Here is a 17,008-nt window from a genome sequence, read left to right on the forward strand (position 1 = left end):
AAATAATAAAACTAAATTTATATAAAAATAAAAATTTGTTTAATGAATATATATATATATTTATTGAAATTGAATACAATTGAATACAATTGAATTTAAATTAAAAAAGGAATTTCTAGTTTTTAAAATATTATGTTTTTAATTATATAAATAAAAAATTTACAATATATACATATATATATATATATTAAAATTTTCGAACATATATTTTAAAATAAATAATCATAAACATTATTGAAATTGTATTATTGATATTATAAAATTTTGAATACTTATAAAAAACATATTTTATTTGTTTGTAGAATTAATTAAATATTATTATTATAAAATATATATAATATATTATAAGAGATAAATGTTTATGATGCCAATAAAATGTCAAATTTATAAGAGCGCCATTTTATGTTATCATAAAAGATTTGATTAATTCTATATTTTTATGAAAAATTGTAATTTGATTAAATATTGGCTTTTTTTTGATTAGTATTTTTATCATTAAATATTCTTCTTAAGAATATGCTTAATTTAAAAAAATAAATTTTCGTAAGTTAGAAACAGATAACATCGAAAAACGATCGCACTCTATACGCTTCAAATTTTAGGTTAGTATCTAAATCTAAACAATTATTTTGTTTACTTGTTTATTATGAAATTATAGTTAAATGTATATTAAATATTATATTACAGTATCATATAATAAATTAAAAATATAATTAATTAATGTATATTTTTATATATTTAATATAAATATAAAAATAATTATATATGTAAAAATAATTATATATTTATCATATAATTTATATTTAGTATGAATTACTATAGGTGACAAAAATATAAAAAAAAATGGCGTTACATAGTGTACCGCCAAAAAGAAAAGAAATTTATAAATATGAGGCACCATGGCCACTATATAGTATTAATTGGTCTGTAAGACCTGATAAACGATTTCGTTTAGCTCTTGGGAGTTTTGTGGAAGAATATAATAATAAAGTACAAATAGTTTCACTTGATGAAGAAACCTCTGAATTTAGTGCCAAAAGTACATTTGATCATCCTTATCCAACTACAAAAATTATGTGGATACCTGATAGTAAAGGTATTATTTTTATTATATTATACATTATATATTATACATTATGCATATTTTATTATAAATGTTTACAGGATTATTTCCAGATCTTTTAGCTACATCTGGAGATTATTTAAGAGTTTGGCGGGCAGCTGAACCAGAAACTCGCTTAGAATGTGTTTTAAATAATAATAAAAATTCAGATTTTTGTGCTCCTCTTACATCTTTTGATTGGAATGAAGTAGATCCAAATTTAATTGGTACTTCTAGTATAGATACAACATGTACTATTTGGGGATTAGAAACTGGTCAAGTTTTGGGTAGAGTCAATATGGTCACTGGCCATGTTAAAACACAATTAATTGCTCATGATAAAGAGGTATATGATATAGCATTTAGCCGCGCTGGCGGTGGTCGTGATATGTTTGCATCCGTTGGTGCAGATGGTTCTGTAAGAATGTTTGATTTGCGGCATTTAGAACATTCAACGATAATCTATGAAGATCCCCAGCATACACCACTCTTGAGACTGGCATGGAATAAACAAGATCCTAATTATCTTGCAACAGTTGCAATGGATGCATGTGAAGTAATTATTTTAGATGTCCGTGTTCCATGTACGCCAGTTGCGAGACTTAATAATCATAGGTATATAAAATATATATATTTGGATCTTAATTTTTTACATATTTTATAAATTTTTTATTTTGATATTCACACTTTAGAGCAAGTGTTAATGGTATTGCCTGGGCTCCTCATTCATCTTGTCACATTTGTACAGCAGGAGATGATCATCAAGCATTAATTTGGGATATCCAACAAATGCCAAGAGCTATAGAAGATCCAATTCTTGCTTATACTGCTGCAGAAGGAGAAGTAAATCAAATTCAGTGGGGTGCTACACAACCTGACTGGATTGCAATTTGTTATAATAAAGCAGCAGAAATTCTTAGAGTGTAAAAACAAAAACATTTTTCATTAGATTTATGACATTTTATATGTCAAATTTTCTTTTCAAATCATTTACTAAAATTCATTAAATTATGTATTGGACTTCAGTATTTGTACAGAATTTCATCTTTATTATAAGTTTTTTTATACTTATTTTGTACCTGTAAAATAAACATGTACAAATACTAGTTATTTTTGAAGATATTAAGATATTCAAAATTATATAGATAAAAATATATGATGTAATTAATGGTTATTTTTTAATTAAAAAATATGCATAAATTTTAAAACAATATGGTTTCATATTTTGTAAATTCAAATTATTAGAGTAAATAAGACTAAATTGATTTGAAAATATCCAGTATATGTACATGTTAACTTAACGATAATACAATGTTTTATTTTTATGACTATTTTATATATCTAAAAATTTTAGATTTATTTAAAAATTGTTATATGACTGACTAAATCATACAAATTTATAAAAGAATTCATTAAATAATTAGAAGTTAAATAATACCATAAAAATGAATATAAATAGCGATAAATCACATGTATATTTATAATAATGTATATGATCGTAATCGATGTATCTTATTTTGTAATGATAAAATTAACCTATTTCTTCTAGAAGAAATATTAAATCAATTAATCAATTTAAACAATCCACATGAAATGCAACAAAATAAAATATATCTATTACGTTATATAATTGTATATATGTTTATACTTAGACTTGATTTTGTAGAAAAAAATATAATATAATAATAGATTTTCATACACTTTTACATTAGTAATATAGGTTGTTAAAAATCATATGCAAAAATTATTATTATATTAAAATGCAATACATATTTGTATTTTAATAAAAAAATTATCAAATTCTTTTATTAAATTGAAAAAAAGTTATAGCAGTAGCATTCGTGATACTAGTATTAATAATAAAATGTTTTACATGCGATTTTTTGTAAAATTATGTTTTGTAAAAAGTAAATCTTTTTATATATTTATTATTTCAGTAGTTTAAATTAATCATTAAGAACTGAGAATTATATCTTTTATACTCAGAATAACGTGATGGGATTTGTAATTAGTACAATTTAAGTTTTAGAAAAGTACGATTTATATTGGTACTCAAATATTTTATAATTTACAACTATAATGAGCGAGATGCATTATTTACAATAATGAAATGTGTATGCGAAACAAAATATTAGCCAATTAATACATTCATTTTGCATAATAATCTTCTGTTGATTTTTCATGAAATATCTGATAACTTTATACAGATATAAGATTAGACTATTATAATACTATCACTACTTCAATAAATATCATTAACTCTGATACAGAGTAAATTTTTCACTACCTATTTAATTAATATAGTTGATGATCTTGCATTTTCTTCTTTTTCTCAATTTAATTAAGTGCATATAGCTATGTCAAGTAAACTTTTTAAAATATTATTTCTATCAATAATTTATATTAAACTTTGGCAAGATTTATTTTATCTTGTTTTCTTTTCCAAGAATAAATACTTCTTTAAATTTCGTATATATTCGCTTAAAAAATAAGAACTAATCATACATTTTTCTCTCTTTCTAAATTGCGTATTTTATTTACTAATCCTATGATTCATTCATTCCTTAGACACCAAGTGATTCTCTTACATTTTAATCGGAAACACACGCACGATCCACAAACACGCACATTACATATTTCAGAAGAAAGGAACAAACAAAAAATTAGGTAATCAATGTTAAAAACTAATCATCTTGCAATTAAACATAAAAATCTTATGTTTACAGTCATTTGTATATCGGTACATTTTTATTATAATTAATGCATCGCGTTAATAATAAATTAATAAGTCATGTTTTTTAGAAGTTTTACAAATACTTCCATAAATTATACTGAACACTCGTTCTACAGGTATATAGATCAAGTTCAGCTTTTTTATTCTCCATGAATAATATGGAATATTTTAGAATATTCAATTCATTGTTGGGCAAATAATCAGCCTCATGGCTCTTATTTCTTTTAGAGAATACATTTATCTTCATTAAATATCTTCTGTACTCTAGCAGTAAATATTAATAATGAAATCAATTAGCGTTTTTTGCTAATAGTTACGTAATATAATTACTCTGTAATTAGAGGATTTTTAATACAGATATATTCAATAAAATTTATATTTAGTGATGTTTTTTAAAGTACGCATAATTTATTAGCTATATAATGAAGGTGTAGCACTGTACATCCCATAGTCAGCATATTTCCCATTGCTATATAAACATGGATGCGTCTAAAAGCTTGATGAATTTTTAAATAATGAGGGCAATGTTTCAGAGGACCAGGATTATGAACACCAATCTCATTACCGATACCAGCAGCACGTTCCAAAGTATTTTTTTGAACTATTAATCGTAGAAGAGGTGGAGTCAAATAAAGTCGTATCAATAACTCCAAAAAGAAAGCACTGGACATACCACCAACCTGAAAATATATGCATATATTTATTAATTATTAAGAATCACTTTATAAAAATTAGATAAAATATAAAAATATATTAGAATAAAATATTAAAATTATGTCTTGTATTGCTTAAATTTTATAGAGTTAGTTTTCAAATTTTGATTGATTAATTTACCAACCTGAATGGCAATTTCAGTATTCCAAGTATGTATAGGATGATGTTTAACAAAAATAAGAAGTGTGGTCAAACTGAGACACGCATTGATAGTGAAATATCTAGGGAACAAGATGCGTTGCACTTCTCCAAACGTGTGTCTTGGTAATGCGAAATATAAAGAAAGACCTGCATATTTAAAAGGCAATTTTTTAAGTTTCAATGATTGAAATTTAAAATTTTTTTAATTTTTGTTTCTGTTTTATTTAATTACCTGATATAAAAGTCATCCAAATTTGAGCACCAAGATGCATCACGAAAGAAGCTAGATAAATGAAAGATGTTGCTCTTGATTGAGGATGACCAACATGCATTCTGTCTACATTCTGTCTTGGTACAAGAGCCGATGTGACACACAGGACCGCTGCGATCATAATTATGTGAGCCGGTTGTGTTGTATAAAACAAGATTCTATAAGAAAAGAATTTTTATATTAATAATAGCATTAAAAAGTATTATTATATATACTATATATATATATATAATTTTTGGTATGATTTTTATTATAATAATTATAATATAAAAATAAAATATTATATTAAATATCATATTAAAATATATAAATATTATATTAAAATATCATTTTAATATTAGAATTATAGATATATAAAAAAAAATCTTAATTAAACGAATTGTTAAAAAAATTAATATATAATTTATTTGGAAGTTTTCAACAATCTTATGTATATAGATCAATTATTTTTTCCAATTTAATAAATATAATTATTTTCAAAAAATATATTTAAAAATTTTTTTATTGTTATGTTAAGTATCATTTTTTTAAAATCATTCAGAAAAAATTAATATTTTGATTATCATTGAATAAAAAAAATTATTTGAATTATTTTTTAAAAATTATTTCAATAATTATTTTATTTTATAATATGAGTTTTTATATTCCAATTTTTTCATATTATAATGGAATATATATTATAATTTTTATATATTTCATTTTTTTTAATAATATTGACAATTTCATGATAAATTATAATTTCTTTTAATATTTTGTTCAAGTGTTAAAAAGATTTGTACGAGTTATATATATATATTTGTTGTATCGTTTTGAAGGATAAACCATTTACGAGTTAGACTTATAATTTCAGAATGTAAGAGTGATCATTAATTATATTCATTGCTATCGTTCGTAGAAAGCCATCTCATTAATTAGAAGAGCTTCGAATACTTTTAATTGGAAACAACAGTTCGTTTATAAGTTGACTACAAGAAACACTTGTATTTGAAATTTTATTGCAAACTTTGTGCTAAAATATTTTAATTTTAATTTTCAGATATTATAAATTTTTTTATAGAAATTAATGTAACATAAAAAATGAAAAATATATTATATTTAATACATAAATATTAAATATAATTTAAATATTAAATATTAAATATAAAAATATTAAAAATAATTTAAATCTCTCTTTTTAAAAAATTATATTCATGAAAAAAACTATAATCAAAAACTTGTTTATTATTTATTCACTTTCAAAAAATAAAAGAATAAAAATTCATGAATAATTTAAATATAAAAATTTTTTATTTAAAAAAAAATAATTGATTAGATTTAATTCAAAATCAAAAGACAATATACAACAACCTTATCATCGATATGATTTACACTATTCGTAATCATATTTTATTGATGCTAAAATAGTACGATGTCTCGCAACAATTTCAGCAAAGAAGAAATTCATTCATCGACTACTTCTAAATTAAATCGTATTATTTTCTAGTCAAAAAATAACGAAAATTAATGAAAGATATAAGGAAAAAGTTAATAAATTAAAAAAAAATAAAAAAAATATTAAAAAATCAAACAAAAGGAAAGAATTAAATAAATTTTACAATTAACAATTAAATATATAGAAAAATCTAAATGTCTAAATGGTTCTAAAAATAAAAATATTTTTATTTATTTTTTAGTACAAAAATTTACTTTTTAATTTAAAAATATTTGATTAGATATTTAACAATGAATTTGTTAAAAAATAAATAAAATTTTTTTTATATATTTTTTTAAATTGAAGTATACTAAAAAAAATAAATCAAAATATTAGATACAATATCAATATTATATTTTTGTTATTTAAATTTATTTTTTAAATTTATTATTTTAAATTTCTTAATTTTAAATATATCTTTATATTTCTTTTTTCTTTTTTTTTTAATTGGAATGAAATAATATAAAATAGATTATGAAATAGCAACTTCAGTCTTTCATTAACAGATTATTTTCCTTTTAAACAGAAAAACACGCATACCGTGAATGATGAATTTGCTAACTGTTCTTTTTCGAGATAATACTAAGTGGATGTTGCAATATCTTACGAAATGAAAATCGAAAATATATGGATGAACGAATGATAAATGACGTAATCATTTTCAAAAATACAATATTAAAATAAAAGTAAAAATAACAAAATAATGTAAATAATAATATAATGTATATTGTTGAAGGATAGAAACAGTGTCAGGAGCTCGAGAGCATTCGTTTTATATATATATATATATTTGCCGTATGCCTTCCATATCGATGTAATCAATTCGCACGTAGGCGATAGAAGCGGAAAGTATACCGTTATGCTTAATGTTTTTACTAACGAAATTGCAGATTTACCTTTCCAATATCTCTCTGAAATGAGAGTCAAAACAAATAGTCAAAAATTTAATGCATTAAGATTTTTTGAATTTAGAAGGAATATTTCTCATTCAATAAAACAAATTCAATTCAATAAAAAAAATTTATTAATTTAAATATATCACAAAAAATTTTATAGAATATTTCTAGAATAAATTTCTAAGATAAATATATTTCTTGTAAATTTCTGAATAAATATAAATTGTAAATATAACATTGTAGGATAATTTGAATATTTATTAACGATAAATTCTAATTCTAATTTAATATAATCTAATATAATTTGTTTATACTTTTTAATTCAAATATTTTCCATTAATATTTATTTTTTTTATATCTCTTTAATAAGAATTAATAGAAAATCTTGATCAAATTTCTTCAACTTTCACTTTTAGAAATAAAAATAATATGGTTATTAATGTTTATAATTTTTTATTGTATGGCAAACAATTATTGATTATTTTTAATCATACATAATATTTCTCCATCCATTTTTTATATTTATCCAATAATTTTTTTATTATATTATTTTAATGTAAATTATAGTGTATAAATAAATTTTGTTATAAATAAAATTTGTTACAAATGAGATATAAAATAATATTTATATTTTATATTATATATTTTTTGTATTACAGGATTTTAAAGATCATTTAATCTTTAATCCCATTTGTTATTTTTGTATTATATATAAATTAAATATAGATTAAAACAATATATTATTCTTTATAAAAAATTAAAAAAATTAAAAAAATATAGCAAATTATTTATAACAAACTATAATAAGCTATTAATCTGAAAGATACTTAATTATTATTAAATATTTTATAAATTAATAATTTTTTAATTTATATACTTTTTTATAAAATACTTTTTTATAAAAATATCTAGATATATCGATTTATGCATTAAAAAATATATAATTTCATTTAAAAAAATTAATTTTCGCACATTTCTTATATTTTTTATTTATGAAAAAAAAAATAGAAAAAATAAAATCTACTTCATATGAAATTGTTCAATTTTTATTTATATTTATTTATATGATTAATATATCCTAAGTATCCCATATAATTTTATTATTTAACTGGTTTTTAAAGATATTAAAAAATATTTTAAGTAAAAGTTGCTTGGTTTGTAGAAGCGTAATGTAATGTAATTATCTTTTTTGAAGACACGTGAAAATTAATTTTATTTTTTAAATAAAATCATATTCATAATTTATGTAAATAAATCATATAAGTAAATACACATTATTTTGTATAATTAAATTATTTATAAAAGTTATTAATTTAGCAATTATTTAATTATTTCCTAAAAAATCATTAAGTTTTATGATAGCTTTTATTGATATAATTTAATATTTTTTTTATAGAAAATATTGAGATATATCGGTTTATATATTGAAAAGATATGATTCTATTTAAAAAAATAAATAATTAAGTTTGACAAATTTTTAATTTTATCTCATTAAAAAAAATTAAGAATAAAACTTTCTTAAAATTATTGAACATTTATTTGAAAAACTAATATTATGAAAAATAAACGAAATATTCCAGATATATGTAAATATTCGATATATTATCGAATCCTGTAGAATTAAAAAAAATTGTTAAAAAATGATACTACAAAAAGATGAAAACTTTTAAGAAGCAAGTATGTAAAAAATAAGCATTTTTAAAATTAAGAAAACTGCCTTATTTCTAAAATTTATAAAAGAAATTTCGTGTGTTATTTCCTACTAAATTATATTTTTTTAATACAAAATTTTAGTTTTGAAATTCTTGGAAAATTTTTATCAGATTTTGTTATAGAATTGGAATTTTAATAGCAAAATTTTTTTCAAATTTTATATTTTATATTAAGAAAATATATATAAAAATAATTCTAGAAGAAATACATGAAGTTTTTCTGGAATTTGATATACTTATCTTATTATTTAGTTTGTTTTATATTTTTATATTATTTTATATTTACATTTTAATTCTGCCATATTATTAAGAATCATTTTTTGATCATTTTTTTAATTTTAGATTGAATATATTGAATATATAGAGTAGTATTCATGTAATTTTATTTATGGAATATATATAATTTATTTATATAATTTTATCTTTTATTCTATATAGAATATCTCATTTGTTTTTCATTATATTAAAAAATATTTCATATAAAAGAATGGTTTCAATCAAGTTATATTTTGATTATATTTATTTTTACATATAAAAGAACACATGAAGAATTTTAAAGAATTGCGAACTTAATTTTTTTATATAGAATCAAAAGTTTTTTATGAGTCGATGCAGTTTGATATTCTTTATAAAAAAGTACTTAGATCATATAAATCGAAAAATTATTAGTATAGGAGATAATCAAATATAATCAAATTTTTATATGACTTTTAAAATTACCAAAAAGATAAATAATTATATCATATTATATCTCTTTCGAAACTATTCTCAACTTTTTTTTTCTTGTCTGTTTTTTAATATTTTCAAAAACAAACGAGATATATAAAATAAATATATAATGTATATCAAAAATACGTAGCAAATCACAGAGGATATAAAAAACGTTTTTTTTTTGAGATCAATATTTAAGAAAAGTGATATAAAATTTTATAGAATATCGTCATCATTTCATATCTATCTTGTATTTTATCTATGGTAAAAAGTTACAAAAAAAATTCGAACAAAGCGCAATGCTTAAATGTTAGAAAATATTAGAAAAAAGATCAAAGCGACAATATTTATAGAAAGTTTAATATAATATATAATAAGTAATGTAGAGATATATGGTTTGCATGCATCTAAATGGATGTTTTATATTTTATTATACGTTATGTCTGAGGTTTACTCTGTCGGTATATATTACATCTTCTACTGTTCAGTGGTCGTGGTCATTAAAGATGTTGAGTTACTTGATATTATTTATGAAATTTACAGTTTCTTAAACTGTTATTCTAGATTCTATATGTTTAATATTCATTGATAAGATATTAGAATAAAATTTAATTCAAACTAGGTTATTCTAATAATAATATTCCTTATTTCTATATAATATAATAAATAATATATAAATAAATAATATAATAATATAATAAAAAAAGGTAGATGTCAGCATAAACCATCTCGATGTCGTCTCAATCTTTCTTCAAAAACAATTTTTCGCTAATTTTGAGAAACAATGGAGACACATATAACAAATAAGAGTTTCCAATGAAATCCGCTACAAGACAGAGCCTTGCGTGAAAGTTCACATTTACATCTGCAACTTTATTTTCCTAATTTTTTTATAATACAAATAAGAAGTACAAGAATGTCCTTCATCACGACATTTCATTCATAACAAATGAAAGGATATTATTCTATATTTTCGATTTATTTTTGTTCCTGTTTTTCTGCTCTTGTTATAATAAGAAATTAATTATATCATTAATAATCATTACATAGATAAAAAGTTTTAATTTGTAATTATAATTTCAAAAAATTATTTATTACAAGCTTTTAGAATAAAATCAATCATGAGAATACTTTATAGCGAAAAAATGAAATAAATAACATGCAGTTTTTATAAACAAATTAAATTAATTAAAAAAAGAAGTAGATAAAAGTAGATATTATTTTTTTATAAAAATTATATTTTTAAAATGATATTATTTACGAGACTTACTATAAATTTTCAAGTTCAATTTTCTCAAAATAAGGATTCAAATAAAAAAAAAATATTATTCTTTTTATTAATTAATTGATTTACATATTTATATGTAGAATAATTCTACTATTTTATTGTATATGTACATTTACTAATTCTGGAACATTGTATATGTCAAATTCTTAAGAGGCATCTGCTGCTATAAGATATATTTAGCAACTTTGAAACGAATTCATTGAACGCTTACGGGAACAGTGATGCAACTTGCAAATTACTTTGCCTTATCGCTGCAGATTTATTGCTGCATTGTCATTTTAATATTTTAAAACTCTTATTTCATTCTGATACTTTTTTAATTAAATTATTTAAATCATTATTGTTTCATTGTTTTATTCTGTTATATGTAAAATAATAACAAAATTTTATTAATAAGAAAAATTTATTCCATTAACTCAATATCTTTTTCCATTACTTTCTATCTTTTTCTATCACAATAAAAAAAGAAATTCGATAAAATTGTCAAAATAAGTTTCTATTTTCATTATTTACAATTCTTATGAGTATATATATAGTATAATTATATTCAAAGTAACATATTCAGTAATATTTTCATTTCCAAGTGAAATATGCAATTACTCATCAAAAATAACATAAACTTATTTTTCTTTATTGAGCTTATATTCTTACATTATTATTTATTACATTATTTGCAAATCTATTAGTCGTGTTTTTAGGACGTTTATCTCCTAAAAACTATATTCTTGAGTTTCTTTTCTTCTTTTTATGTTGTCAGTCATCCCTTAGCTAAAGTAGCATCGTCTGAATGAAAAAAAAATTTAGACACACGGTTGGATTTTTTAAAAAAAATTTTTTCAAAAAAATTTTTCTATTTCTAGTTAAACTTTCTATTTGTTCAGAAAATATTTTAAATAAGGGATAGATAACGTTTAGAGAGAAGAGTTTGAAATAATGTAATAATTTCTCTAAAAATGTGACAAAAGTGCATCTAAAAAAGTAGAAATTAACAGTTGTTTTCCTATTATTTAATAAAAATAAAAATTAAAAGAGAAAATGGACAAGTTGTGTAATGATATTATTATAATTAACTCATAATTAAACATCTAATTAATTTATTTTTTATTTTTGATCATTTTACATTGCTTTATATTTAGATAAAATAACTATTTTTATGTTTTATTATTTCATTTTATTAAAATAAAATTTGCAACTTAAAATTCTTTTTTTTCTAAAAATTTTTGCCTCAAATAGTTAAAATGGTATCATTCAATTCAATAAAAAGTTCTATTCAATAAAAAGGATGATATATTAAAAAATTGTGAAATAAAAAATGAAGAAAAAAAATAATAATACAAAATTGAAATATATATTGAAATACGTACATGACATATACCTATTTTCTATTGAATGAACATTTCTTATAGTGAACTTAAATGTTTCTTATGTACTTGATTATTGCATATATGTTACACGAATTTTCAAAAATTTCTCTTTGAATAAAAAAATTCAATTCCTTGTTTTCGATTTATTTTGCATGCAAAATCACTTTCGATCCGGATTGCGTCCATTTCAAGATATATACTTCGTACTTTGAATTGTGGAACTCGTGCGGTTCGTTGAACAATACATACATGTTTCACGATGTGAATGGAACACAAAGCGTGCCCAATTGATCATCATAGGAAACACGTTTATATCACGTTTCAAGCCTTTCAAATTACTCTTATGACGTTTGTGGTTTGCGTCATTTGTCTCGAAACTGGTTGATACAGAAATCACTTCCTATTTGCTCGACATTCTTTATGTCATATCTCGTAATTTTGAAATCACGTTTTTGTGATTTATTAATTGATCACGTAATTAAATGTTTTGTATGTTAATAATCAATAATTGAATTGTTTGTATTCTGAAATAATGGAAAATATTATTATTCACGAAATGTCGTGTGTTTAAGTTTTTTTTATGTTCGCTAATTTTTTCTGCGCAAATTATTTTTTATTCCATACATTTTAATGTAGAAAAGGTGCTTGACCATCAAAGGAGTGTCCGAAACGGGAAGCCATGTTCGTGACTTGAACATGTATTTGATTTACAAAGAAATGGTTAAATAATTCAAAAATAACCTTCAAATAATATTCGTTTATTAACGGGTATGTAGGCATATTTTACAATATAAATTCATTAAATTATAAAATAAAATTCGATATCTTAATTATTAAAGAAAATTTTGCTACAATGAATATATTGCTCAAAGGAAATGATTACAGATTTTGTTCAACGCATAAGATTTATAAAAATGTGAAATATTGAAGAAATCTTATCCGACGCATGTATTCATGAGGTCAGAGGGGTTAAATGAGGTATGTTATCGGATTTTTTTTAAATAAATTGTTTCTTTTCTTTGGAAAAGAATTATATGTATTATATATGTGTAATTATATATGTATTATACGAAGCATAATGTGTTGAATAAATTACACGTAATATTTGTGCGTATGTAGATATTGGAAAGTCTTGTAATACTGTTAAAATTCCAAGAATCATATTATATAGTACTTGACTACTACCCGGTTCAAGAATCTTTTCTTTCATTGAAAATTTTTACACATTTCATATATATATGAATGTTTAAAATAACTGTTAATAAATTTATTTATCCAATTTTCTATTATTCAGTTATGTTAATTAAAATTCTAATTTCTATTTTTTTTTTTGAAAATAAAATATTTTAATTACTATTAAAATAACTTTATTTTACAGAATTTTAAATTGAGATCATTATATTTTTTGAAATTTCCTATTGAAAAATTGCATTGATATTTAATTATTAATCATAATTATTATTTTTAAAAATTTTTAAGTTAAAATTATTTAAGTTAAGTGTTTATCTAAATGTTTCCTTTTCTTAAAAAATTCTATCGGTATTTAATTGAGAGATTTTTAATATGAATATTAATTAAATTAATGAAATGTTTTCACATGTGAAGGGATAACAATGATAACGATTTATCAATAAAACTGTGCAGACAGTACTGATAAGAACCGTCTGCGACAAGTTATCCCGCATGTTTCATGATTACATCAATCATTTAGGATCATTGCACGGTGCGCCAACATCAACTCTCTCTCACATCAATTATTTACAACTGGATTCGAGGTCGAGCAAAGGCGTTTTTATTTTACCCCATAGTCTCTTTCTCTCTCTTTCTCTTTTTATATGTACATAAATAGTTTATTTCCTTGTTTTGATGTTACTTTCAATGAATTTTTCCTTTCAGAAATCAAGCATTATTGAAATAAAAGAGGATAAAGAGAAACAAACAGGTTAGTCAAATTCTGAATGAGCCATATATTTATATTATCTCAACTATTTGATTTGTATTTTTTTGCAATATTAGATTAAAGATGAAAAAAATTGAAATTGATATTCGATATATGACAAATTAGAACTAATTTAACAAGCTACTGATTTGATTGATATTTGAATAAGTTTTTCTAATCAATCAATTAAGATTCTTATCCTATATAAATATATAAATTATAAGTCCTAATTAATCTTATTAATCTTATACAGGATGTTAGTATATTAGTATTCATGGAATATTTTTATTAGAAGATCAATTTTATAGATCAAAACAAACAAAATAAAAGTTGATATACAAAAATTTCACTTGAGATTTATTTATTAAATTATAAATAGTTTAAATTTGCGTTAAATAAAGTATCTGTCTCCATCTTGCCTCATTTAATGCAAACTTAAATTGTTTATAAACTTAATAAATATATCTTAATCGAAATTTTTGTATACCAATTTTTGTTTTAATTTCTAAAATCAATCCTCCAAAAGTGATCCTCCAGGAATACATAAACATCTTGTATAAAGTATAATCAAAACTTAATACTGTTCTGATATTCGAATAAGCAATATCTAACTAGTTAATTGAGCTTTTTTAATCGTGATATAACTATGTCCAATTATTTCTTCCTTTTTCAGGTGAGAGAGGAAGGGACTATCCAGTTGCGAAAGGGAACTGAATCGACGTAATTCGATGCGTGAACAGCAAACGTTTCAGCCAACGAGCTGTCCGCTCGTATTCTAAAGCAGAAGACTGCAGGTATAGAATACGGTTGGCATTATGAGCTAGTTATCAAGAGGCAAGCGGGAAACGTGCGAGATGGCACGCAACCCATCGCTCGGATTGCACGCGCGCGCTAACTTGCATATATGCACCGGCTTTGCAATTTCACCTTCCTGATTTAAACGTTGATCAAACAATACCCCCTTACTCTGTACGCCTATATTGAAATCGACGGCGCCCGCCCGCTCTCTATATAACTGAGTAAGTAAGTACTTCAATTTCATGGGACAAGTGGGAGTTATGTTATCGAACTAAACATTCCGTAAGCATTTGGAAATTCGAATGGTTAACAAACAACCAGATACTCTAAGATTTTGAATCATTATTATAACATTTTTGTGCATTCTCAAAAACTTTGAGAGTTTCAAGTATTTAAGTATTTAAATTTTTTTAAATTTAAAACATTTGAGAACTTTATTAAATTTCTAATATTTTCTAGAATTCTAAAAAAATATCGAATATTTGGAGATTCTGATTTTAGTGCTTAAAAATTCTGAAAAATTATGCAACTTAAGAATTTTAAAAAGTATTTAAAATTTTGATACTTTATAATTTTTTAAAACTCAAAAATCAAATGATTTAAAAAATTTAAAACTTTAAAAAAACATCAAAATTTTAAATTTCAATATTTGAACTCTCTAAAATTTTTAAAATTTAAAAATTCAAAGATATATCGAACTTTTGAATATTTGTGAACTTTTGAATATTTGAAAATTCTAAAAAAAATTGAATATACGGGACTAAATTCCATCATTTTAAAATTTCTAATATTCGAAAGACTCGAAATTTTATTATGCTTCGAAGAGAATTCGAATAATTTATTATTTCCATTAAAAGTTTTTAAAAAAATTTTTTAAGTATTTAAACTTGTTAAATTTTTCACATAATTTCTAATACACATATAAAATATAACTAGTCATTTGATTTCACTTAACTTTATTTTCTCCAAATGTGTATTTAGCACATTATCTGCAAGAATTTCTCTTTTTTTTCTGCAAATATAGCATTTTATCTTATAGGTCAAAATCAAAGCATATTTAAATCTCAATGTAAAACCGATAAGATTAAATTGTCTCTAAATAAACATACAGTTCTATTTTTTATAACTTCTTTTTAACAAATTGAAAAAAAGAAAGACGCTATTATGCTTTATGGGATTTAGTACAACGAACATAATAACGATTATTTTCTCAAATAGAATATCGTAGTTGATAAATATTAACAAAGTTCAAAGCCATGATATTTATATTATATTAATTTATTTTATCGATTCTAGTTTAAATACAGAAATTTGGAACATGTATTTGCGTAGGTGTATGTTATTGGTAAACGATTTTGTATTTTTGATTAATTGACGAATATATGATTGTTGTTATTGCAACATCACATGTTCACTTTCATCTCTTCTTCTAAATTTCATGATGTGTCTTTTGACCAAGCGCCAGACTAAACGTTTGAAGCCAGATGTGCCTTGGGGATTACCGCCATTAAAATTCTTGGACAACTACCTGCTTTTTCTTTTGAAACTGCAATCCGTCCGTCAAAAAAAATTTTAGGGACTTGAGAATTTCATGAATAATTCCGGTCACTTTGGAATTTTCTGTCTTCATAGTAATATATACTTTTTCGTGAATCAATGTCGTTTGTGGTCAATAAGAAATTAAAGCACATCGACAAAGTGCATTAATGATTGATGCATAACTTTATTTTTTTTTGATACTTTTATTATATATAGTTTTTTATTGAATTATTTCTTCGAATAATAAAAATTTATATCGATATTTAAAAAATATAGCAATAGATTTTTTTATTCATCATATATAATCTAACAAAAAAAAAAAAAAAAA

At 21.9% G+C, this 17,008-nt stretch overlaps 2 protein-coding genes across 2 annotated transcripts in view; one reads left to right on the forward strand and one right to left on the reverse strand.

Moving 5' to 3' along the window:
- The first annotated feature begins 447 nt into the window (after nt 1-447).
- On the forward strand, nt 448-2,302 carry LOC122713810 (DDB1- and CUL4-associated factor 7). The gene is made up of 4 exons (XM_043934588.1): nt 448-602; nt 823-1,096; nt 1,165-1,717; nt 1,795-2,302. The coding sequence occupies exons 2-4, from the start codon at nt 844-846 to the stop codon at nt 2,027-2,029; spliced, it is 1,041 nt and encodes a 346-aa protein (XP_043790523.1). The 5' UTR covers nt 448-602; nt 823-843; the 3' UTR covers nt 2,030-2,302.
- A 642-nt stretch (nt 2,303-2,944) lies between these two features.
- The window catches only part of LOC122713795 (transmembrane protein 205), an 18,829-nt gene continuing 4,765 nt past the window's right edge, over nt 2,945-17,008 (reverse strand). The window contains exons 2-4 of the mRNA XM_043934568.1: nt 4,924-5,120; nt 4,675-4,838; nt 2,945-4,516 (exon numbers count right to left, since the gene is read on the reverse strand). Coding sequence (XP_043790503.1) covers nt 4,229-4,516; nt 4,675-4,838; nt 4,924-5,120 — 649 coding nt within the window. The 3' untranslated portion in view covers nt 2,945-4,228. The remainder of the gene's footprint in view (nt 4,517-4,674; nt 4,839-4,923; nt 5,121-17,008) is intronic.

This window comes from Apis laboriosa, unplaced genomic scaffold, assembly GCF_014066325.1.
Source record: "Apis laboriosa isolate Shangri-la unplaced genomic scaffold, ASM1406632v1 scaffold26_cov146, whole genome shotgun sequence".
NCBI lineage: Eukaryota > Metazoa > Arthropoda > Insecta > Hymenoptera > Apidae > Apis > Apis laboriosa.